This window comes from Polypterus senegalus, chromosome 11 (assembly GCF_016835505.1).
Source record: "Polypterus senegalus isolate Bchr_013 chromosome 11, ASM1683550v1, whole genome shotgun sequence".
In the NCBI taxonomy this organism is placed as follows: Eukaryota; Metazoa; Chordata; class Cladistia; order Polypteriformes; family Polypteridae; genus Polypterus; species Polypterus senegalus.
The window spans coordinates 42,292,031-42,318,641 of record NC_053164.1 but is presented as its reverse complement, the minus strand read 5'-3'; the positions used below and the strand labels follow the sequence as shown (position 1 = coordinate 42,318,641).

At 36.5% G+C, this 26,611-nt stretch overlaps 1 protein-coding gene across 2 annotated transcripts in view; it reads left to right on the top strand.

The window, feature by feature from the left end:
- cds2 (CDP-diacylglycerol synthase (phosphatidate cytidylyltransferase) 2) overlaps window positions 1–26,611 on the top strand; it is a 70,932-nt gene that overhangs the window by 25,371 nt on the left and 18,950 nt on the right. The window contains exons 2-10 of one of the 2 annotated variants that reach the window (XM_039768468.1): window positions 3,491–3,630; window positions 6,058–6,154; window positions 7,213–7,310; window positions 13,490–13,629; window positions 19,797–19,855; window positions 22,034–22,116; window positions 24,972–25,059; window positions 25,143–25,211; window positions 25,301–25,453. In XM_039768468.1, coding sequence (XP_039624402.1) covers window positions 3,491–3,630; window positions 6,058–6,154; window positions 7,213–7,310; window positions 13,490–13,629; window positions 19,797–19,855; window positions 22,034–22,116; window positions 24,972–25,059; window positions 25,143–25,211; window positions 25,301–25,453 — 927 coding nt within the window. Of the gene's footprint in view, window positions 1–3,487; window positions 3,631–6,057; window positions 6,155–7,212; window positions 7,311–13,489; window positions 13,630–19,796; window positions 19,856–22,033; window positions 22,117–24,971; window positions 25,060–25,142; window positions 25,212–25,300; window positions 25,454–26,611 lie in introns of both variants that reach the window. The other variant, XM_039768466.1, reaches the window with a different exon arrangement.

Below are 26,611 nucleotides of genomic sequence, written 5' to 3'. Positions count from 1 at the left end.
CTTGATTGCAGTTATTGCTGCTAAGGGTGGCCCAACCAGTTATTAGGTTCAGGGGGCAATTACTTTTTCACACAGGGCCATGTAGGTTTGGATTTTTTCTCCTAAATAATAAAACCATCATTTAAAAACTGCATTTTGTGTTTACTTGTGTTATATTTGACTAATGGTTAAATGTGTTTGATGATCAGAAACATTTTGTGTGACAAACTTGCAAAAGAATAAGAAATCAGGAAGGGGGCAAATAGTTTTTCACACCACTGTATAACAAAGATTTTTTTTTAAGTTCTGAATACTCCGTGGTCTAAGTTTATAACTAGTTTTAATTTTACAAGGATGTTTATCATGTGGCGATTGGTTTAATACATCAGAAAGAAACAGCACGTATGCAATAAAGAAAGCTCGTGTCTTCGACCACCAGATCACTTACACAATATTTAAGTTAAACCTGTGCGATACCCATTCATACATCCAGTTTTTTGGAACCTTGTCATATCTGCCATAAAGTTCTCTACACAGAATGTACACCTGAGGACCCTTTACTGTGAGGGAGCAGCACTACCGCCTTAGTACTGTGCATGTTTAATACGTGTTTTAATGCATTTCTTCATGAAAAATTATCTTAGCATTCTACATTTTCAGAGAGCAGGAATATCATGAAGTGAATGTATTCTGTGCGGCGATCGCTGTCTCTTAGTACAAGATGAAGTCAGTTTAAGAAGAGCTTTGTGATTAACAACTGGGTCGGGGAACACTTAACAAAGCATTTAATGTGCTTCCTTAACTTATGATGGGGTTTGAGAAAATCTAGTGAATTAAACATTGATTTTAGGATGAAGTTTAGTTTACGACATTCTACTTCAATGACAAAATAAACTACGAGAATAAAGTGGAAATATCGACTTTAATCTCAACATATATTTTTTTTTTTTCTACACTGTGTCCGTGGGTTTTTTTTTTTTCTTCACAGTGGCCCTAATACGATTCCGTAGGGCTATACCACAAATAGCATTATAAATGCAAGTTGTAGTTTTATTATTTATGTATATAGCTTAGCTTGAAGCAAGGTCCATATTAATGCAGTTTGCCTTAATGATGGTTCAGTTGGTAAAGATGTCATCACCAAGTTGCACTTGTTTTATTTTATCTAATTTTTATTTGGTGAATACTGTGTAATGCACCTGGGCTTGAAGTCTTGGAAGTAATTGTATTATTACTAGAAGTTGAACTATTATTTATTTTATTATTATTTATTAGTTTAAATATTATGCGGTTTAATGATGGTAAAGTTTAACATTAACAAAGTGCAGTTGGTTTACAAAAATATTTACTATTTATTCCTTTTCTAAGACATGTTCAGTACAGTGCAACTTTTGACAAGCACCTCTGGATATTTTATTAAGTCTAAATGCCTCTTTGGATGGTTGAAAATATGTTGTCAAAATTTTAGTTTAAGTTGTTTGCAAATATTGTTCAATAAAAAGGCTCTATATTTTGACTGCAACTGTCATGCAATGTGATTCTTTCTCTTCATTAGTGCCACCCCCTTGAAAACTATCACTTTATGGGTCCATGCAAGCCTGTGCACATTAAAATGTTTTTTTGTACAATGTACAATTCTCATGACCGTGAAATAGGTTATTCTTAGCCAGTAATTGCAGTGGAAGTGTGGTTAACATCCACTCATGTATGGGGAAAAAATACTGTCCAATACCATGAAACCGGTATAATTTCTAAAAAATAACGTGATATAGAATTTTGGTCATACAGCCCAGCACTACTTCCAGTTCTTCATCCTCTTCATAGCTGTCCTTACTTCTTCCTTGCTGATCCATTGCACTTCCTGATTCACTATCTCCACATCATGTAACCTTTTTTCTCTCATTCTTTTCATTCATCAGCCTCTCAAAGTACTCTTTCCATCTGCTCGACAAACTCTCCTTGCTTGTGAGTACGTTTCCATCTTTAGTCTTTATCACTGTAACCTACTTGCACATCTTTCCCAGCTTGGTCCCTCTGTCTAGCCACTCGGTACAGGTCCTTTTCTCCCTCATTCCTGTCCAACCTCTCATACAATTCATCATGCGCCTTTTCTTTAGCCTTTGCCACCTCTCTCTTCACCTTATGCCTTATCTCCTTTGTACTCCTGTCTACTTTCTGCATCTCTCTGTCTGTCCCACTTCTTTTTCACCAACCTCTTCCTTTGTATACTCTCCTGTACTCCACCATTGCACCTCCAGGTTTTTGTCCTACCTCTGTCCAGATATCACACCAAGTACCAATCTTGCTGTCTCCCTTACCACTTCTGCTGTAGTTGCATAGCTATCTGGTAACTTTTTCACTTCCACCCATTGCATGCCTTTACCTTCTCTCTCAACTCCACCTTATAGTCTTCCACCATTTGATCCTTGGCTTTGCCCTCACTCGCATCCTCTTCTTGATATCCAACGTTGTCCTACAGACCACCATCCTATGCTGCCTAACAAAGTTTTTCCTTGACACCACTTTGCAACCTCCAATCTAATTCAAAGTGACCCTCCTGCATAGGATATAATCTATGAGTGTGCATCTTCCTTCACTCTTCTATGTCATCTTGTGTTCCTCCCTCTTCTTAACATACATATTCACCACAGCCATGACCATCCTTTTTGCAAAATCTACTATCATCTGACCTTCTTCTGCCTCCTTAGACTTCCCTTCATTTGTATTTGTGCTCCAGCTATTGTCATTTAATAGTTACAGAGACACATCAGTGAAAGTCATAGCTGCCAATGTGTAAGCACAAGATAATGCAATGAGTGAAACTAGCAAGGTTCTGATGGTGACCTAAGAACTGACTCTAACTGTTTCCTAAAAAAGTACAGTTTTTTTTGTTTTTTTTTTAAAGTCAGTTTGATATATAATAGTATTTAGTAAAAAGGGATTTCCAGCCATAACAACAATAATTTTGAAATTCCTTTTTTTGCCACAAGTGCCAGTACACAGAAAGGGGAGGAAAGAGAAACACACTTGCAGATTTTAGAGTAAATGTGAATGTGGCTATACTACTTCTACAAATAAGACTTGATATTTTAGTGAAAGCATAGAAAGGAAGACCTCATGTCTGCTTTATGTAAACTTGCATAGTGTGAGGAATGAGATGTGTGCAGTGAAAGTGAAACATGGAAAAACGTTTGGAAAGAACTAAAATGAGGATGACTGGGTAACTGTGTGGAAGTTCAATGAGAAAGAAGAACAGAGTTGAGGGAAAGAATTGGAGTGGACCTTAAAAGTCACACGATAAGAAGAAATAGGTGGGGTTTGTTGGGTGGGAGTCCAGACAAAGACTAGACAAAAGTGGTGGTAGATTATGTGAAAAGATCAAAAAGATCAAACCTGTAAGGTACACAAGAATACATACTGTAAGTGGAAAATGTGAATTTTGGGGTAGTGCTTTTTCCTATTGTATTTTTAACTGAGTTTCTTCTTTGTGAATTATTCCTTACTTCAGCAGGAATCTGAATCAGAAGCGAAGACAGATGGTGAACCTCCTTCAGATAATGAGATAAAGCCAGATACAGTCGCTGATGTCCAGCCTGGAGCTAATGACACTCCTGAAGTCCTGAACAAGGCTCTGTCTGGCTTATCTTCAAGGTAGTATGTTTAAATGTCTATAATTATTTTTACTTGTTTGAAGAATGCACAGATTAGACTGTGAGCCATGCATTAACTTACTCAGAGCATGACAAGTTTTAAGGTTGTCCATCATATCATTAACATATTATATTATGTATTTTTTTATTTCTTAATTTCTTGATTTAGCTGTAGCATCCTTTTTGAAGAGGAACATATAGCTGTGTTTGATCATGTTTCTTCTGACTCCTACTACCATTTGGATAAAGAAGAAGCAACAACTTGTGAATCCTATTTTCGTTACTGTTGATGTTTGTTAAGTATTTTATTCATTATATAGTTAGAAGAAATTTGGTTTACTTATGTTTCAGTTTAATGAAACTGATGTATGTAAGAGCCAAAAGTGAGACTAAAAGATAAATCTTCTATCGTATTAAAACACTCGCCTGCATTTTAGTAGATTCAGACCAGGATATCTTTGTGACTCAGAAAATATGTACTTCAAAATATCAAAAAGAATCTGTTGAGATTTCCGAGGGGAATCCTATTTTGCCTTTCATTGCAAAATGGAAACATGACATCTTGTACAGTTGGAGCATTATTATTATTTTACTATACTAGTACTATTTTTGTTTTTCAAAGATGTGTGTCACAGCAAGTACTATGCCTCATGTCAGTATTATGTTCCTTGCATCAAAGAGAACAACCTGTGTCAGCAAGCAGCATACATAGGTTTAGTTCATTCTGGTAAGAAACTTAACATTGTTTACACTAACTAGGTCTCAAACTGGTATTTGTAAATGTATTTATTTCTCTATAGTATATTCTTAAAGTCCTCTTCAGGCTGTAGTCAGTCTGTTTCTATAGGTATATAATGTAAAGTGTTCTTTCATTCTGTCATTGCATTCCAAAATGTGTCCTGCTTCTGATCACAGTATCATTTTATGCCCGAATATGATGCCATTCCCCTATGGTCACAAAGTCCATGAGTGTTTACCTTACCAGAGCTTCTCCTGGAACATAAAAAGTAGTCTAAATGACTCATGGTAAAGTGGTGTAGTTTACTTAAAGCACAGTAATGACTAAAGTACAAGAAAATGTTACACCTTATTATATCTATATAATGATCTGCTGTCCTCAAAAGGATAATATCATTGGTTGTAATCTGACATATTGTGAGCCAGATACTTTATACTGTTCCCTTTAAAAAAGTTATTTCACTGCTTGACCTATCTCATAGTTTTAGAAGAACATCCTTGTAAAACAAAAGCATGCTTAAACAGCAAAAATAAATGTCTCGTCACCTACATGTATTTAAAATCCTTTTGACTGCTGGAATGCTTTCCTAAAAGAAGTGATGGTGTGGCAAACACGCACTTTTAGTTTGTGCTGAGTCCGTGATGGCTGGTTGGTTAGACAAAGTTATGCAACAAGAACCCAACATCTTCGCCCTCATCCTATTGCCTGCCTGCAGTGTTCATCTGCAGTTCATAGATTCATAATTTATCAAGTTTGTAGGTTTACATGCTTCAGCTGATGCCACAAGGTATTTTTATATTTAACTGTACATTTTTTCCTATATTCAGAATAAAACTGAATTTTGATCAGTATTTTCCAACTCTAATTTAAATAGATAATTTGTCCATTACATCTTCATCAGAATATCCAAATATCTCTGTGATACTCATATGTGTTTTTTTAGAAAGAGTTACTGCTTACTTTTAGCACCCTAAACCAGAAACCTTAATGTACTGCAACCACATGAATTAAAAGTATTTATAAAAACTGAGGCATGTTTCAGACAAGTTTAGAGTAAAAACTGTCAATATAGTGCAATTATAAAATATAGTATATTGGTGTATTTTTGTGAAAATATTTTGGCTGCTGAAATTGATAACATCTATACAACAAGCATGAGTATAGTACTTTGTATTTAGTAGAAGATTTTTTTTTAAAGGAATAAACACCAAAAATATAAGTTTGCTGATAATCTAAATGTTCAAGAAGTAAACAAAAAGTCACTGACAGCAAAGAAAACTCATGAAAAAGATCTAACTTATGGAATTTCGAGTAACACTGTACATCATGTCAATAAACTATTATAGGTATTCAACAGGAAAACATTAATATAATACTGTTTTACTAATTGACTGAGACAAACTTGCATTTTTCCTTCAAAATTCATTTTAATATGCTTGATTTAAATATCCTTTTATATTCTAATATTAAATCATAGATACTTTTATAAAGCTATACAATTGTAAAATTACAATACAGTAAATGTGTAATGTGTTTTCTCTTTCCTCTGTATATAATTGGTGCAGCCAATGTTTTTCTCATACAAAATTTATAAAGTACTTGACAATTCATGTTGTACAAACTGGGAAACTTCCTTCTGTGAAGGTAATTATATTGCATCTTCAGTGTTTTTTATTCCTTTGTTTTCAGATGGAAGAATTGGTGGATACGAGGGATCCTCACCTTGGCCATGATCTGCTTTTTCTTCATCATTATTTACCTGGGGCCAATGGTTCTAATGATGATTGTAAGTTATCTTTGAGGACCAAATCATCCTTGCAGCAATTCACTTAAACTGAATTTTTCTAGATGCATTCTGTGTGTTTTTTTTTTTGGTTTCATTACCAATGGTGCTTCTTATCTTATTAATTATTATTTTACATAATCTCTCTCCAAATGAATTTTGAAGTCTGAAATGTAGCAGAATGTCTTTTGGACTGTCTATCATAGTAATAATTATTTCCTAATCCTGCACCATAAATGTTGTTTAGACAGTTTCACTTCTTGTCTATACAGCATGTATTTTTGTTTAAAACACTTTACTAGTAAGTACAATATTTGTAGTCATTTTTGTGACATGCAGGTTTTCATTGGTACCTCAGGAGGTTTCCACATCTTTATAAGCCTACTCAAAAGTCACATTTGTGAATGTATCTTTTCCAACTTTATACCATTAGTGTCTCATTGATCCTCCACTCACTAGTTTTTTTTTTGTTTTTTTTTATACCCGCTATCAACTCCTTCATGATTTATTCTGTAGTTGAGCACAGTACTATCTGGTTAAGAGTAATACATATAGGCTGAAGAATTTCAATTTCAGCTGGTAGTCAGGAGCAGATAGGGAGCACAAGTCAGTCAGTCAGTCATTCTCTAGCCCACTATATCCTAACACAGGGTCATGAGGGTCTGCTGTAGCCAATCCCAGCCAGCACAAGGCAGGAACAAATCCGGGGCAGGGCACCAGCCCATCGCAGAGGGAACACACCATATATATAAGCTGGTTTGATATAGCACAAGCTTTATATCTTCATGTGACATGTGCTGGCAGATTGAGTCTTGGCCCCATTCATTGTTTAAAACTGGCTTTTAGTGCTACTGTTTTACTGCTTCCTACTTTTGGAAATCTTCCTTTTAGTTGCTGGCCTGTATTAGCAGTAGTTTCAAATAAATTTCAGATACATTTACAGTTAAATGGAAAACACCCATCAAACATGCCCATATTGTGGTAAGTGCAAGAAAGGAGGGATCTCTCCTTTCAGATTTTGCCTCATCTCCTGTTATTTGCTTCATAATTTGTCCAAACAGGTACTCTGTGTGCAAATCAAGTGCTTCCAAGAGATCATCACCATTGGGTACAGTGTGTATCACTCTTATCACCTGCCCTGGTTTAGGACACTAAGTTGGTAAGTAATTTGTTTGGTCTATCATTCCTTCCCTTTGCTGTAAAGTCTGGCATAAATAAATACAGGTAGCACAGAATGTTTTAGTTTGGAAATTGGAGGTTTCCAAAAAAACATCTTTTCTCTACCTGGCAATTTAATACTATCGGTGGCAGTGTTGTCTGTCGTTACTTCTAGTGAAATATGTTCAATTGTTATATCTAATTTGTTTGAGATGCCTAAAATTAGGAAGAAACTGTGGATACCAAAGTCCATACATTAAAAAGAACCTAAATTATGTAGTTAGAAATTAACAGAATCAGTGATGCTATTTTTGGTATAGGTTAATTGCTGCATGAACTGCAAATATGAAGTTTTATTATATGATTCATTCAGATGTTAGGGCAGAATGCAATAGATACATTCCTCTCCTCTCTCTTTTAACAAGTGATTCTATGCATTACCAATGTAAGTAAAACTTTGAAGCATGAACAATTTTTAAAGCTATCCATTCTGCTACAATAAATTGTAATAAACATTAAACAAGGTATAAAGTGTACAAATGGCACAATGATAGAAAAATTATGCTTTCTAAAATTTATTTTAAAAATATTGGTTTAGCAACATGGATGGATAATTGGATATTCAAATGAATGACTTGCATTTTGAAAAAAACAATAAAGGAGAGCTGCTTGATTCATGTTTTCCTTGCCAAAAAACATTCTGCACCTCTTAATGCTATCTGTGGCAATCAGTACACAGCCACTGTTGTAGTGAGATATTGAGCTACTAGTTTTGAAAGTTTAGTTTTGGCTTTGCACAAGGGAAAGGGTTTACATCTTGCCTGAAGAAGGGGCCTGAGTTGCCTCGAAAGCTTGCATATTGTAATCTTTTTAGTTAGCCAATAAAAGGTGTCATTTTGCTTGGCTTTTCTCCACAAGGGAATGTAAAACATAACCACAACTATTACCATTGCTGGAAACACAGAACATGATCGGACAGAGGTGAGAAGAATGTGCACTGGTTACAGCTTTCTTATGTTCAGATTTAGTGAATAATTTATTATGAAAAGGGTGATATTTATATTTTCACTTTGAGTGTCATCTATGGAAAGCCTTGTAAAAGTATAGCACTTGAATGTCTATGAAGTTTCAGAATGTTAGTAATGAATTTTAAAAAAATTAAGAGACTGCTTTCAGAAAACTTAAATCTTGCAAAACTGACCGAGTAAATCAAGTTCACCAAGTGGTCCATCTGCTTTTTATTTGTTTTAGTCTGTTTGTCCAAATAGTTGCCTGCCTTTCTTGAAAAGCAAGCTCATTGGAAGTGCAGCTATTTCACTAGACAGTTACTTCCAGCATATTATGAAGAATGCTAATCTAAGCGCCTGCCAAATTTAAAAGTATCTTTATTGGAATTATAAGTGGGAGATTATGATATCCCTTGTCTCAGGCTGCTAAAAAAGGAGGCAGCTGAATTAGGTTAAGGGGCTGATTAGTGCCGAACACCGCACATAGACAGAAATTGATGGCAGACGAGTGCTAGTTAGCTGTAGGGTTTAAATGCAGCTGCAATGTGGGGAATGTCGTATGAGCAGAAAGGAGTTGAGAAATGAGTGCAAGAGATGTGAGGGACGTGAATTAGAGTCCTGAAATTCAGGAAGCCTGTTGTTTTAGTAGCAGTGAAAGCAGGATGGCTTTTGAACGGGCAAAAAGTGATGTGGAGTGTTGGAGCATGGTAATGGGAGCTGTGTGCATTAAGAGTGACCGGAGTGCCTGTCTGGTGGCACCCTGTGGCTATTGCATTCATCTCATAATGGAACTTTCCGTGTCTTGTCTTTTTGAAGAACTGAATGCATGTTTTTTAATTAATAAGCACTATTTATGAATTTAAATGGAACTTTTTCTTTACCTTGGCACTTTTATACTCTAATAAAAATGCACTGTTTTGAAACACCAAGCTACTGCCTGTATCTCCTCACATGCTACTGGTTCATCCTCAGTACACAAACTACAAAATGCACCATGGTTAGGGCAGAGATATTTGTAAATTATAATATACTGTAATATACTTTTTTTGAAACAAGAATTTAAGGTTTCGTATGTACAATTATTTAATCAAAAGATGTTTTAATGCATTAACTAAATTGTAAACATTTTTTTACTTTTACATTATTGGCAAAAAGCAATCCGTGTCAATGTCTATGTCAGTTCATCTGTTGCTTTTTCAAAAAGATATTATAAGGTGAGGAAGGTAGGCAAACTTTTTTTCCTTGATTTATAACTGAATTAGAACTTGCATTTTTTTTTTTTAATTTAATGGCCTGTACCCCTTGGAGCCCATGTTCTGCTGTTGTTTATGTTTAAGAAACATAGCAGAAAGCTTGAAATTGCAGCATGGCAGTCAGACCAGTAGCTGCATGGTTTGCGTATAATTTTCCTATTCAGTTTTAAAACAGAAAATATTTCAAATATTAAAGATTACTTCACATGCTACTACAGCATTTTCAAATAATTTGCAAAAGTATCTCTGTCCACACTAAAATGGCTAAAAATACATATACACATGTGGATGTTTACCTAGACTGGGCATGTACATATCAATGGAAAAATTCTTTAAAGGGATTATAATAATGCTGGCAAAAAGGTAAATTGCCAAACTGTACCAACTAGTACATTATTTGTCAGTAGTGCAGGTCTGCAGCATTCAGACTATACAAATCACAATTTAGATACATATACACAAGCAACACAACAAGCACCATTGAAAGAAACTTTTCTATGTCCGCTACATTTTAATATGGTTTTCTTCTGTGAATGGAGACGTTAGATAATGAGACGCTGTAATAAACTCAATCCAATCAGCGAAGGTCAGACTAAAACGTACAAACAAATCAGAGCACAATTGGGGTCTGCATTTTCAGAAAGTTATGTTTTTACATGTCCACATAACTTCCACATACCATCTCAGTCTTTTTGTTTTCAAGGGTTAAAAACTTTGGGGTAATAGGAATAAAAGCTGTAAGCGAGGATTAATGTCTGTGTTTTTTAAATGAAAATGTAGTAAGAACATAAGAAACATAAGAAATTTGACAAACGAGAGGAGACCATTCATTTCATCAAGCCCATTTGATTAGCTAATGGCTAAGGTGTCCTAATAGTACATTTAGATTTTTCTTAAAGGTTGTTAAGGTTTCTTCTTCAGCTACATGTCTCAGTAGTTTGTTCCAGAGTCCGACAACTGTTTGCGTAAATAAGTGCTTCCTGGCTTCAGTTTTAAATGCACTTCACCTTAATTTCCACTTATGTCTTTGAGTACATGCTTCATTCTTAAGCTGAAGGAATTTTGCTCCAGCTACTTTATCATTGCCTCTGAGGATTTTAAATACATGTACCTGTATTAGGTCCTCACACAGTCTCCTTTGCCTGAGTCTAAACGGGTTTAATTCTCTGAGTCTGTCACAGTAGGGCCTGTCCTTTAGTCCTGGGATGCACTTGATTGCTCTCCTGTGCACAGCTTCAAGCGTTGCTGTGTCTTTCTTGTAATGTGGTGACCAGAACTGCACCCAATACTCCAGATGTGGCCTCATTAGTGCATTATGTAATTTGAGCATAACATACCTTGACTTTCTATGATATAACCTAATATTTTATTTGCCTTTTTAATTGCTTCTGTGCATTGCTTTGTCGATGATAATGTTGTGTCAACATATACTATACCCCCAAATCCTTTTCAGAGGCTGCTTCCTGTATGACAGTGTCTCCCATCTTGTATTTATAACTGATGTTCCTTTTGCCCATATGTAGCACTTTGCACTTTTCTAAGTTCTGAAGGTTGTCCAAGTATTTTTGCTGCCTCCTCAGTGTCTGCCATCTCTCCAATTTTAGTGTCATCTGCAAATTTGACAAGTTTACTAACTATACCACAATCAATGTCATTAATATAAATAAGAAAAAGTAATGGTCCAAAGTTCGACTCCTAGGGGACTCCACTGATGGCCTTCTGAAACGATATGCCTGCACACATTGATACATTTAGTCACAGACCCTCCACCAAAACACATCAATCAATGCCATTTTTATGCTGCTTCAATAGGGGCTCTGCTGGTATGAAAGCTATTGAGCCACCACAAGCCTCTTTGTGCTCCATTTTTAACTAATTTTAAAGTGCTGTTAAAAACCCATATTTAATGTAGTCTGCTAACACATTTAATTGCATTCTATTACTGCTATTACTTTTGGATATGACTCATTGTTAAAAAAAAAAAAAACTATTTAATAATAAACAAAAATGTAATAACTGACTCTTGGATAAATAAAAATGTAAAATTCTCCAGCTTTCATGTCAGTTAACAGCTTTCATAACAGTTCACCAATCACACCCGAATGGCACTGCGTGCATATATTGTCTAACTTGTTTTGTTCTGTTGTGAGGACTCTCTATTTCATTGCACATCAGATTGTCTGCAGTTGCAGCCTTGAGGTCTCTTGCACTGATTCTTTTATATTAGCATAAGAATACATTTATCAGCATTTGGCATGAGTAACTGTTGCTTCAATGAGACCAACACATTGCTTTTACATATAGAATACTTTGCTTTGTTCATATATCCTTCTTTCAGCAAAGCTGCACTCTATATACTGTACCCAGGCCATACTCTGCTCTTGTTTGCCTTCCATATTAATGGAATTTGAAAGTGCTTGAGGTCTTTGTTGAATGCTGTGTGATTGGCAATAGACAATCTGTAGAAAAGCAGAGATGAAAAGCAATGCAACTGGTATCTCTAGTCCATTATAAATGAATATATAGTGTTTTTTTTGTGTACTTATGCACAATCTTTTAAGTCTTTTGGGTGAAAACTGGTGGCTAGGTTTGTCTGTTAAGGGTGATTTTTTGTTTACTATTATATCTGGCCAGACTAAGAATTATGCACAATGTGTTGTAGTTTTAATTTTATATGGACAAACTCACTATTTTTGCATATAATAACAAAACTGAAAACATGTTTTCTGAAAGGTTTAAAAATTTATTAAAATTTAAAAACTGAAACCTCTTATTCATATAAGTATTCAGACCCTCAATTCATTACTTTGTAGAAGCCTCTTTGGCAACAATTACAGCGTCTTGAACAAGCCTCTACAAAGATACCTGGATTTGGGCAGTTTATCGCATTCTTCCTGGCAAATCCACACAAGCTCCGTTAGACTGAATGGGAAGCGTCTATAGACTGCCATCTTCAGGCCTTTTCAGTGGGGTTAAATCTGTTTTTTGGCTGGGCTACTCTAGCATTGTCTTGGCTGTATGCTTTGGGTCACCGTCATACTGAATGGTGAACTGTTTCCCTAATCTGAGGTCGCGTGCTCTCTGGAGCAGGTTTTTTTCAAGGACTTCTCTGTATTTGTATTTTCATCCTTCCCTCAATTCTGTCCAGTGTCCTTATCCTTTCTAATGAAAAGAAGTAGAATGATGCTGCCACCAGGCAGGTGATAAGCAGTGCAGTGGTTTAGAATTGGTTTTATACCCTGACTCTAAAGTATGCCTCACTGCAGTTTGTTTGTGGAGGTCTACAGAGAATTCCTTGGACTTCATGGCTAGGTTTGTGAACGGAGGGACCTTATATACTGTAAACAGGTGTGTGTCTTTCTAAAAGTTGTGCAGTCACTTCAGTTTGCCACAAGTGAACTCCAATGAAGTTCTAGACCTACAGTATGTCAAGGATAACTAAGGTTAACAGGATGCACTTGACCACAGTTTAGAATGCCACAGCAAAGGGTCAGAATAATTAAATAAATGATGGATGTCGTTTTTTGGTTTTATTTTTAAATACACTTTCAAACCTTTCCATTTTTGCTTTGTCTTTTTGCAAAAATGGCAAATTTATCTATAGCTTCATAAACTGTGGAGAAAGTGAACTACCACTTAATAGATATTGAACTTCTTGTACATTTCACAATGCCCAGATAACAATTTTTCTATGTAGAAGCTGTACTTTGTAAGATACTTTCTTAAAGGATTCATGTTGGCTGAGTTGGTGTTAAGTGTGCATTAGAAATTGATTTTTAAATTTGTTCAATTTGTGGATCTTGTTCTATATCACAATTGCTTAGCTTTTTCTTAAAAATATAATCATTTAGACTTTTAGAAAAGGGTTTGATGTTTGTCTCTTGTATAAAGAGTTGATTTTATTGTGCTCTCTTCTCCAGGTATTTTCTTTTGTGCGTTAACTACTTCTTCTATGGAGAAACAGTGACAGATTATTTCTTCACGCTAGTGCAAAGAGAAGAGCCACTCCGAATTCTCAGCAAATACCATCGCTTCATCTCCTTTGCTCTTTATCTCACAGGTAGATATCCATTGCAGCCATATCCTGTTTTTTCTTACCTTTTTAAATCCTGCAAATATTTTATTTAGACAATGAAATCAAATGAACTGAATGTGTCATCACTCTAGTGTTTGTTATCAGGTAATAAGGGCCTCTTGGGAATTTAGACTGTTTACTTGGTAACTCCTGAAGTGAGCTAGATGGACTGAGTGATTTCTATTGGTTTGTAAACCTCTATATGTTCTCCACTGTAAGATTACCCAGGCATATTGAGCATTGCTTTTCACTAAAGATGCCAATTTGAATATTCACAGAGAACAATTAATTACTCATATACATAATAAATACACTTACTGGCCACTTCTTTAGGTGAACCTGTTCAACTGCTTGTTAATGCAAATATCTAATCAGCCAATCACATGGCAGCAATTCAAGGCATTTAGGCATGTAGAAATTGTCAAGGCAACCTGCAGAAGTTCAAATTGAGCATCAAAATAGGTAAGAAAGGGGATTTAAGTAACTTTGTTCGTGGCATGGTTATTGCTGCCAGACGGGCTGGTCAGTGTATTTCAAAAATTGCTGATTTACTAGGAGTTTCATGCACAACCATCTCTAAAATTTACAAAGAATGGTATGAAAAGAGAAAATATTCAGTGAGTGGCAGCTCTTTGGGTAAAAACGCTTTGTTGATGCCATAGATCATAGGAGAATGGCCAGGCTAGTTTGAAGTGATAGAATGGCAACAGCAACTCAAATAACCACTCGTTAAAACCAAGGTTTGAAGTAGATGGGCTACAGCAGCAGGAGACCACACCGGGTACCACTCTTGTCAACTAAGAATAGGCAACTGAGGCTACAGTTTGCACAGGCTTAGCAAAATTTGACAATAGAAGACTGGAAAAATGTTGCCTGGTCTGATGAGTCTCGATTTCTCTTGTGACATTTAGGTGGTATGGTCAGAATTTGGCAACAACAACATGAAAGCATGGGTCCATCCTGCCTTGTGTCAATGGTTCAGGCTGGTAGTGGTTGTATAATGGTGTGGGAGATATTTTCTTGGAATACTTAGGGCTCTTCAGTACCAATTGAGCATTGTTTAAATGCCACAGCTTACCTGAGTATTGCTGCTGACTATGTCCATACCTTTAAGACTGCAATTTATCCATCTTCTGATGGCTATTTCCAGCAGGATATTGTGCCATGTCACAAAGCTCAGATCATCTCAAACTGGTTTCTTGAACATGACAAACACTGTCCTTAAATGGCCTGCACAGTCACCAGATCTCAATACAATATAGCACCTTTGGGATGTGGTCAAACGGGAAATTCATATCATGGATGTGGAGCTGACAAATATACAGCAACTATGTGATGGTATTATGTCAATATGGACCAAAATCACTGAGCAATGTGTCCAGCACCTTGTTGAATCTGTGCACTCAGAATTACATCAGTTCTGAAGGTTAAAGAGGGTCCAACCTTGTACTTGCAAGGTGCAGCTAATAAAGTGGCCAGTGACTGTATATGACTATGAGTAGAACATGTGAAAAAATAGGACTCTTTTGTGGGTTTTCAAAAGAGAAGGTTGCAAGAGGGCAAGGTAGGTAAAGCAGTGAGCTCAATTGGAGTGATGTTGGAAATGTTGAAGGCAGCCAAAGCACTTGGGGCTGAATGGTTGATAGAACCGATATGATTGTGAATGAAGGTGGAATTTCTGAATTCTGTATACCAAAATAAGCATGCTTTATTTCCCAAGGAAAATGTAGTTCTTGTGTGCAATATTGTGCAATCAAGATTTTGGAGCAGGTAATGAAGGTTTTTGAGGGAGTGCTGGGGAAAAGAATCGGAAAACAAGTGAATGTTAGGTGTAACCTTTGCTGTTGTGCAGATACAGGGAAATCATCAGACTAAAAGGGTGCAGCTGCATTATGCATTTAAAAGTCTATAGAAGGCATTTGGCAGGGTGCCACAAGCTGTGGTGAGGTGGGTTTTGAGAAAGTTAAGTGTGAATGAATGGTTAGTGTCTAGTGATTTTTGATTAATGTGGAAGTGTGCTGTGGTCAGGACAGCAGATGGGCATAGTGAATGCTGGACTGGATCAAGCATTTGTTCCAAGTCTTTTCCTTTTAAGAACGTCTACGAACAGAGATGAAGGAGAAGGTGCTGAAAAGGAAAACTAGCTAGAATGTGAAAGGCCCCAAGGTAAATTGCAAGAAACACTAACGTGATGTTTGAATGTAATGGGCGGTAGATGTGGAAGAAGAGGTGGGCCTATGGCAGGGTGGCTTATGTGGTAAAGGTGTTGGGAGAAATGCAGTCCAGTGTGCAGTTCATCAGAAATGGGTACATAATGGATGTAGTGGTATGAAGGGTAGTCTGTAGACAGCAAGTGAGAATTTCATGTATAGAAATTGTGTGAGGGGTTGTTGATGCAGTAAGTGTAAACGTAGATATTGGCAGTGGAGGTGTTTTGGAGGAGATGTGGGGATTTTCCAATTTAGGTGGCATATTGAGTAAAGACAGCAGTGCACAGCAGTGATAGTGAGGGTGAGAGATGCATGAAAAAATTTCTGTGTGCTGTCCCCCACTGTGACTTACAAAGGAACATCTCTGGTATTGAAAGAAAAATCTTTTGAAAGCAGTGAAATGAGTGTGAGAGGTGAGTGGTGAAAGTGGAGCAGGATGTAAGGCTGGAAAAAAGGGAGATGAGATGGATGTGTGCAGTGTTATGAAATGAGAGGAAGTCAAATGATGAGTTAAGGGAAAGACTTGGTGTAGAGGTGATGTATGTTGTACTGAGGAAAACAGCCTAAGGTGGTTTGAGCATGTGGAGTAAAAAGCATAAGATGATTTGGTGAATTAATGCACCAAGATTAATGTAGAAGAGATAAGGCCAGGAGGAAGGCAAAAAGTATATGTGGTTTTAGGTGGTGTTGGAGGATCTGAAAAGACTGGTTCTCACCCCAAAAGATGCCAAGACCTCTGCAGAGCGGAGGAAAAAAATTGGGGTCCAACTGGCTAATCTGGATAATCCTGGTAAATGGCAATTAAACTGCAGGTGATGATGTTTCATGCGCACCATTTATACGTACAGCATATGTTGAATCCTAATTTAATGGAAATGAAGTTTGGACAATATCTTTGAGATGAGAATCAAAGATATTAGTGTTACATCCATCAATATCAGTATTGCTCAGGTCTATTTAGATTACATCATACAACTAATGGTGTAACTTGCTACCTGATGGAAACTGTATTCTCTTGTTGTCACTTTCATTTTGCGTTACCCCACCCCCATTGCAACTCCTCTTCCTGGTACACCATATGGTGTTTATTTTAAGTTGGAACAATAGCAATGCACATGCATTGTATGTATTCTTGAGACAGTGCTTTTGCACGATTCAATTGTGTTTGTCATTTGAGGTAAATGTCATTTGTTGCCTCAACAAACCAAAGTATATATAGGATTCTACCATTTGCCTTCTGAATATCTTTGGCAATTCTTAACATATATAAATATAAAATCCAGGTTGCTGTCAAAACACCAACATGTTCTCTTTCTTTAACCTTAAGCTGTTACAAAAATCATATTGCTTTCTATATGCAAGATTCCCAAAATACCTGCTGACTCCTCATGCAGAGTGACAGTTATAAGTGAATTAGTGCCAGAACAAAGAAGGAAGAATGCCAAACTTCAGATTACCTGTTTTTTCCTTACAAGGCACAAGATGCACACCTCATACTCTTGTTCTGTCTCACCTGCTGCAGCCTACAGTCACACAAGAAAGAGGGAGTTGCATGCCTCAAATACTCAAGCTTTATCTCACTCAACCAGGTCTGTTTTGAAACTAGAGATTTTTGGTCTTATGCTGTCACTCTTTTCTTATTCTCAGGGGAAGTAAACCATTCTTTCATTTACTATCATCTTGTCTCGTTTATCCTGATGTTAGAATGCCTCCTGTACTTTAACCCCTGTAAAGGATGTTGCAGGAACGAGGTCATTGTCTTCCCTTGCTCTTGCTTCATGTTATCCACTTTGGTCTGAGAAAATTTAAGACACATTCCACGAGTTGTTTTGTCTTGTGCCTACTCTTGTATGGGTCTTGCTTGGTTAACTGATTTTGGTGAAACTATGCATTGTAGAACTCTGGCTGAATTAAGCAAAGTGTTATGACTGCCTCTGCTGTAGCTTGTAGCCTTGTACATGGAATCAGAGTTATTTGTAAAGTAGCATTATTGTAGATGGATATTTAAAGCCGTTGAAGTACATGAAGTGCATTTTAAGCTATTAATGTTATATATATATAATATACACACATACATACACACCCAGTGGATATAGAAAGGAATCGCCCTCCTTAAAATATTCCCGTTTTGTTTACTTTACAACCTTAAATGAAAAGACACAAACCAATATTTTTTCCAGCTTTACTTACTCAATGCAATCTATAACATCCAAGTGAAAGATATCACAACTACAAGTCAGAGGAATTTAAAAAAATAAACAACAATAAATACTGAGATTAATAAGGGATCACCCCATCCTAAACTCAATCAGGTGTAAGTAAGCACCATTTTCTTTGTAGACCATGGTTACTGGCTTCCACCTGTGATCAATTGTAATTAGTGTGATTAGTGAAGCTGTTCCTGGAACATTCATTCCCTTGCTTGGTAGTGCAACTGACAGCAAACAACTGACTCTGGGTGGCAAGCCACTTTCAAAAGATCTCGGGGATAGAGTTGTCGACAGACATAAGGCATGAGATGGATACAAAAAAATCTCAAAGGCTTTATCAATCCCAAGGAGCACAGTAAAGTCCATAATAAAGAAGGGGCAAGTGTTTGGTACTACTAGGGCCCTCCCTGGATCCAGCTGTCCCTCCAAACTGGATGGAAGAGCAATGTGGAAACTGGTAAGAGAGTCTTCCAAGAGGCCAATGGCCACTTTGAAGGAGTTATGGGATTTTATGGCAAAGAGTGGTCATTGTGTGCATGTGACAACAATTTCACAAGCCCTCCACAATTGTGGCTTGTTTAGGAGGGTCACAAGAAAAAAGCCACTTCTCAAGAAAAGCCACATTAAGGCTCATTTGAGCTTTACCAGAATGCTCCTTGAAGATTCTGATGCCAAGTGGAAAAAATGTCTTATGGTCAGATGAGACCAAAATCAAACTATTTGGCCTCAATACCGAACGGTAAACCTGGTGGAAATCCAATGCAGCTCACCATCTACAACACACCATACCTACAGTAAAACATGGAGGTGGCATCATCCTGTTGTGGGGGTGTTTCTCTGCCGCAAGGCCTGAGGTTCTCGTTAGGGTAGAAGGAAAAATGGATGGGACAAAATACCGTCAAATTCTTGAGGAAAACCTGCTACCCTCTGCCAGAAAGTTAAAGATGAGCAGAATGTTCAGCTTTCAACATGACAACGACTTGAAGCACACAGCAAAATTGGCCCCACAGTGGCTGAAAGAGAAAAAAGTGAATGTCCTCATGTGGCCAGTCAGAGCCCAGACCTAAATCGACCTAAATCCCATTGAAAATCTGTGGAAAGATTTGAAGATAGAAGTCCACCAACGCTTTCTGTAAAGAAGAGTGTTGCCCAATCTAGATGTGCAAAACTGATAGAGACGTATTGCAACAGACTCAAGACTGTCATTAAAGCAAAAAGTGGTTCAACAAAATATTGTCCTTTATTAATCTCAGTATTTCTTGTTTTTGATTTTTTAAAAATTTTTCTTTCAGTTGGATGTTATAGGTAGCATTGAGTAAGTAAAGCTGGGAAGAAATATTTTTGGTGTGTGTTTTCATTTAAGGCTGTAAAGGAAACAAAATATATGTATGTATATATGGTCTATATGTACTGTGTGTATATATATATATATATATATATATATATATATATATATATATATATATATATGTGTGTGTGTATGTGTATTTATATGTATATATGTGTGTGTATGTGTATTTATATGTATATATGTGCATATTAATGGTTTAAGCAGAGGTTCATTCTTCCTTACGTAGAGTGTAAAGGGTTATCTAACAACATTTCACTACACACAATTTTCTACCATATGCCATCCCAAGGAATGTATCCCCCATGTAAGATGAACATCTCCTTCATGATGTAGCTCTTCTGTGCTGGCCTGAACTTTAACTTTTGGATTCTGTCTTCATAGGTTTCTGCATGTTTGTCTTGAGCCTGGTGAAAAAACATTACCGCCTACAATTTTACATGGTGAGTTGATCCTGAAGCTATGAGAGGAGACTGGATCTCCTTAAAGAGTGTGCTTGTCACATGAGCATAGCCTTTTTACAGGCCTGAGTGACAATAAGCATATTGTAGCATGAAACAATTGAATCTTAGAAGAGGCTTAAACCCGTCTCCTGCAAAAATATGTTTTGCTGCTTACATCTGCTCCCCTTATTTTTCCTTCCTTTTATCTGTTAGACAGGTTTATTTATTCTTGTTCGGTCAGTGCAATACATCTTTAAGGTAGCATTCTTCTTTGATGCATTTAAAGTTGTTAAAATGTATTTACTCTCCCACAACACACACAGACATGGATGTGTACTGCTGGACATGTGAAAACTTTTCCAATATTTCCAAAACTTTATAGCCGTTTTTACACTTATTACCTACCTCTATCAGTGCATTCAATATGTATGGATGCAAACGATATATTTATTGGTTTGAGGATTTAATTTCTTCTTTATTCTTGAATGTTTACAATAAAATATTGATTTAAAAACAAAAAATGAAAAGGAGCTCTATAGTTTGTATGCTCCTTGAGCAGTGCTTTTGTCATGAATTTATCAATAAATACAAAAATGCAGCCACCCATATTCATGACTTATTACTGGTATAGCAACACATACTTTTTTTTGTTACAAACATTTGCAAGTATATGCTATTAACCCTGACATGTTTCTGATTTTTGTATTGTTTGAGGAAACAGACAACATGCAGTCTTGGTTGCCTTTCAAATGAAATAAGTGAATGCAGCACTGATTGTACAGTATTGGTGTGCATTGTTAAGAGTGATGTGCTAAAAGTAGCATCTGTTACGTAGTCAGATTAGTTCTTAAAGTAGCGACTAACATAACACAATATTTATTTTCTTGAAGTAAAAGTATCTGTGTTACAAAAAATATATATATATAAATATGTGTGTGTGTGCGCAACCTTGACATCCATGCTCCGTCAGTTGTGAGCATGCTGCCTACTTTATGTGAAATGCAGACACTTTGTGCGCACAACTTATAAATACATTATTTTAAGGTTTTGGTGGAATGGTGATGCAGTGAGTAGTGATGCCACCTCCTTGTGTTCTGTGCCCAGATGTTGTTCGTGTGGAGTTTACATGTTCCTTCAGTGTCTGTATGGGTTTTCTTCCAAGTACTTAAGATTTCCTCCCATTACTCTTGAAGACATGCAGGTTAGGTTTATTACAGTTTACAAAAAAATGCTCGTAAGTGTGAGCGGGCCCTGTGATTGTCTAATGCTCTGTCCACCTGTGCCCACGAGTTGGATTAAATGACTTTCAGAATGTTATATTCTGTTACTTTTGGAATACACTAAGCACTTCCTTTACATATCTATCTTTTTTGAAAGTTGAACTGTTCCAACTATAATATATTAAAGGATCTAGCCTGGACAGTATAAACATTTGGACTTTTATTCCTGTTTATTTCTAACTAAAATCCACAGAACATAATATTTAACATCCAAAGTATCATTTACTTCCCTTAGGTTCTTAGATAAAAGTAGATATACAATTTAAAAAGTACAGGGACTTTCTCACATTTCCAGTTTTACTGGAAATACTAGAAATGTTCTGTGCCATTTTCACAAAAATATTTCTTTGTCATTAGTAAACTCTTTGCGCAGAGTTGAAAACTGTAAAAGAATTGAATACAATAATTTTTGACTTCCTGACTTTGTAAATATTGACTTACATAGGTTGCTGATTGGTTTTTTTTTTTTTGCTACACTTTTTCTTCATCTTCATGTCAACTATATTGGAGCATCACACACCCCACAATATTAAAGAATATCAGCATACTCACCTATACTTTGTCATTCGTCTGATAATCTACAGTACATATCTGCCACATTTTAATGAGGAGGGAACAGAGGTCATCCTCACAGTACGCTTTTCCTTCTACTCTGGTAACATACAGTGCATCCCACTTGTCTGTGCCTTTATTTTGGGATGGAGGTTGAGCAGTCTCTTAATTTTAGGTTTCCCCTTCACAGTAAAAGCTGATTTGCAAATTAATTGTCAAGAAGAACTCTTGCATAGAAGTGGGTACTGGCTTTTACTGTGTGATTCTGAGATAATCAGGGTGGTAATGATGTAAATGTTCATGCTATAATAGAATATCCAACTTTTCTTTTCCCACATGTTTGTAGTTTGGCTGGACCCATGTGACTCTACTTATTGTGGTGACCCAGTCCCACCTCATCATCCACAATCTCTTCGAAGGCATGATTTGGTGAGTACAGTTTATTCTGTAAAGTATTAATTCTTACTGTTGCCACCATAGTTCAGTCTCAGTTCCAGAATTTGTTTTTCCTCACCACTATTTTTTTTGTTTGTTTTCTCTGTATATTCAGAGATTCTATACAGTAGAGTATATGAAACAAGTGCTGGTAACAGATAACAGGATAAAAGATTGTTTAATGGATCTCATTTTGATTATCTTTGCTGTGAAACAGGCAGCTCTTGCTGAGCAGAGTAACAGGTTTTTGACTTGGCAAGCATATGGGGCTGAAAACCAAAAAAATACTGAAATATTTTCAAACTCAACTGTTGACTCTTTGAGCAACAAATTACTCTGCACACTCTGCAAAAGGGGAAAAGTTGGTGAATATTATCTCTACACTGAAAAAATACCAAATACCAATCTTTTGGCTGAATAGGACAACTTTCAAATTTGGTAAAAATAAGGTTTGAATATTAAAAATAAGTAAATATTCAAATATATTTAATCTTAGTCTAATAATTTTGGGTTGCTATATGTGCACGTGTACACATTTTTTTTTTTTTTACCTTTATCATTATGGGAGCAGTGGCTGTAACAGCAAGAACAAAAGCCAGCCCATCTAAGCTGGAAAAAATCATAGTGGTGCTCACCTAACTGTGTTGTAAATATAGAAGCCATCAAAATCCCAAGCAGGTGCACCCCATAAAATGAACACATCTACAGAGCCATCTTATCTTCAGTATGGAACAGAAAGCTGGTGGAGAAAGACCATGTTAGGACTCAGTCATAAAAAGAAGATTAAGTCTGTATGAACCACATGAATTGGCGCCATGCTTTCCTACATTATTATTCATATTTTATTCATTTTATTTTTTTACTCACAGAATCTTTTTAGAATCGTGCACTTGTAAGTGAATACGGTAGTCTTCAAATCAAAGTGAAGCTTAAAAGCAGTGCCTTTCACAAAAATGTGATTGTCTGGGTATACAAAGTGATGGTATCATAAAAAAGTAGAACACACTTAGCAGTGCGTTTAATGCACATATGAAGCCAAATCAAAATTAACGAGTATTGCTTAAATACACTTAACACTGTCATTATTTTATTTTTCCCCAGCTAATCGGCTTTTTGGTCCTTAAGGCCACAAGCCATGAGGTCACTGTCCAACTCTGTTTTACATAAATGGAGGCACTGTGAGTCTATTCATGTCTAACAAATTAAGTAACTGAATGTACTAAATATTAAATTATGTTGATATTTAAGATTTTAATCCTCATTATAATATTTATTTAGTACACTTGTTTTGTTCACTGCAACTAAAAGAATTATGTAAAATGAGTTTGGACCAGGCAACTACAAAGCTAACAAATGATACAGAGCAAAATCTGAAAGCGAATCAGAAATGGGCATAGAATGTAGTTTGTTAAAAATTAACAAAAAATGCAGCTGGTGCAAAATGGACAGAGTATCCAGACCTGATCTGGCAAGTCTGCAGAGTGGGATGCCAGTTTAAACTAAGCCAGCCATCAAGGAATAAAAGACAGGATTAAACTAAATGGAATCTTTTTTATCTTTTTTATTTATGCATTATTTGTTGAGAGGTTATACTCGAAGCCATCAACCACTTAAGATGAAGACTAATTGTATGGTGCTACATGTTGGCTGAAGGATTTAAAGTATTATAATAATAAAAGAAAAATTAAAGTTATGAATTTTTTCCCAATTGCATTAATGAGAATGTGTATGCATAAAACAACAGTTAGGTATGTCAGGTGTAAAAGTTAAATAATTAGAGGATCAGTTGAGGAACAGTACATTTAGTGGGCTGGAAACAAAATCTGTGCCGAATACACCTGCAGATTAAAAAACAGAAACTGGATAGAGAAAACTGTCTCAAACTATGATATGCATGGGTGTGACAGGAAGTTTACTAATGAAGGTAACAAGCTAAGCATTTAAAATGATGAAAAGAGAGATTGTGTGCAAAGACAGATCTGTAAAATACTACAGCATTGATAAAGTGTGACTGGAGTGACACAATGTCAAAATTAGTGCAAATAAAACAAAATAGCAATTGTTTTACAATTCAGTTTCAGCTTTTACCTTTGATTAATGCCCCTTCAAATAAATTTAAATTATATTTGAAAAGTGACATTCAATCTAACAGCAGTAATGTATAGCCTATATAGCGGCACTTAAAATGCAAATTAAATACAGTATATATGTCATTTGATGCATGTAGAATATGGTCACTGTCCCTTTTATTTGTCTTTAAAAGTGATAACAGGGAGTTTGTATTAGTAAGGGCATCTAGATGTCAAAACCCCTGCTCTAATGCATTCAAAATTTAGGAGTTAACTGGGAAACCTGGTTCAACCCTTAAAATTACTATTAAAGTAGCAGGAAGAGATTTGACGCATTTCCCATGTAAAGATTTTAGAGATGGTATTTGCCATGTAAGATAATATATTGTAGAAATCATTGTTGATTAGGGTTGTTGTCTCTGCTTCTGTCAAAATGGATTCTTGAGGCCATGTCAAGATTAGGCTTGTTAGACACTTTAATGCAGTTAGCCATTTGTCAATGAACATTGTTGATGTTACTTTTTCAGCTACCTGAGGTCTAACCCATATTAGATTTGGACTTCCACCAATAGTGGAATTAACTGTAACACTGAGCGAGTGCTGACTGACAGCCTCAGAATTTGTCTGTAATGACATGAAAGTCGTAAGATTGACACAAAAGAGAGTATATAGTTCTCTGTGCATAAATATACCAGGAGGCCTGAAAGGCCAGATAAAAATTATAGAGTTTTTGTGCAAATTCACTTTGTGCTAAATTTCTTCTTCTTGCTCTACCTACAGGTTCATTGTGCCAATCTCCTGTGTCATCTGCAATGATATCATGGCTTACATGTTTGGCTTTTTCTTTGGCCGCACTCCTTTAATTAAGGTGATCCCTATTCTAACTTAACACTATTGTGGCAATGAAATTTAACAATTCTGCAGCATACATCTGTCTTTTCTTGTTATTAGCTTTCTCCCAAGAAGACCTGGGAAGGGTTTATTGGTGGATTTTTTGCTACTGTGGTTTTCGGCCTCCTGGTAAGATTAGATGTTATGTTTTACCTCCTTTAATAATTTTGGCCATTCTGCCTTTTTTAAAGATACTTCTCTTTCCCTTCTTCCCTCAGCTGTCATACGTAATGGCAGGATATCGCTACTTTGTATGTCCCGTGGAGTTCAACAATGACTCAAACAGTTTTACAGTGGATTGTGAGCCCTCTGAACTCTTCCAACTCCATGACTATGGCTTGCCTTCAGTTGTGCAGTCAGCCATTGGATGGGTAGGTATCATAAGTTATGTGGATTCCACTACCAGATTGCTGTATGTAGTTATTTACATTTTTTTTTCCTCTTAGACTACCCTTGCTCTGCTCAGTTGGTCCTTGATTTACTCTTCCACATAACTTAGAAATGGTAAAGTCCTTATTTATCTCTGTGAAGTCCCTGCTTATGTAAATATGTATTTTTACATTATATTTATGGATTCCTTTCTTCACTTAAAGACGCCTGTCCAGTTATGGATGTGTGGTGAAGTGAGTAAGGGGTCCAGGCCTGTGGTCTTTATTGTGGAAACTGGCTGGACACATGTTCACATGCTGGTTTCTTAATTGACAATCTGAGAGGCAAAATTAGGGCACCTTCACCTACAATAGTGTAAAAGAGAGCCTAAACAGGTTAGAAGGAGATCAAGAAAGAAAGAATGAGAAAGACAGAGACGAGTAAATGACAACCAAAAAAAAGAGCCAGGATCAAGGTTGAATCAGTGCTATGGAGAGGAGGCCAGTGGTCTGGAACGATGCCCCTGGTGTACCAAGTGGACTGTGCTCTCCAGGTAGGTCTTCTCTTGCTTCTCACTCAGGGAGTAAGAGCAGTCATCTTCTCCAATAGGTTTCTGCTGATGCCAAGGGATGATGGTGGAAGCAGTGGTGAAGGGAGCAGTTCTCACGGGGTCTGCACAGACGTCGAGGGATGGCAGGGAATACACAAGAAAGTTAAGGGCTGCTTGTCGGAAAGCATGTCCTGCTGTTGAGCAGACCACATGAATGAAAAGCATGGATATGGATTAGAAGAGGCCACCAAACCTTGTGATATTTTTAATGGGAAAGATCCTGTGTAATGGTCTTGGTTGGCTCCAGTCTCCTTGTTGCTTCCTGGAGCTTCTTGAATACAGAGCAATAAAGTATTCACAGCGCATCACTTTTTCCACATTTTGTTATGTGATTTCTCAGTTTTTTTATTTTTAATAAATTTGCAAAAAACTCAAGTAAACTTTTTTCACATTGTCATTATGGGGTGTTGTGTGTAGAATTCTGAGGAAAAAATTAATTTATTTGATTTTGGAATAAGGCTGTAACATAACAAAATGTGGAAAAAGTGCCGATCCTTTGCTCTTCCTCTCACTCACACACTCTCGCTGGCTTTGGCTCATTCTTGGTCTT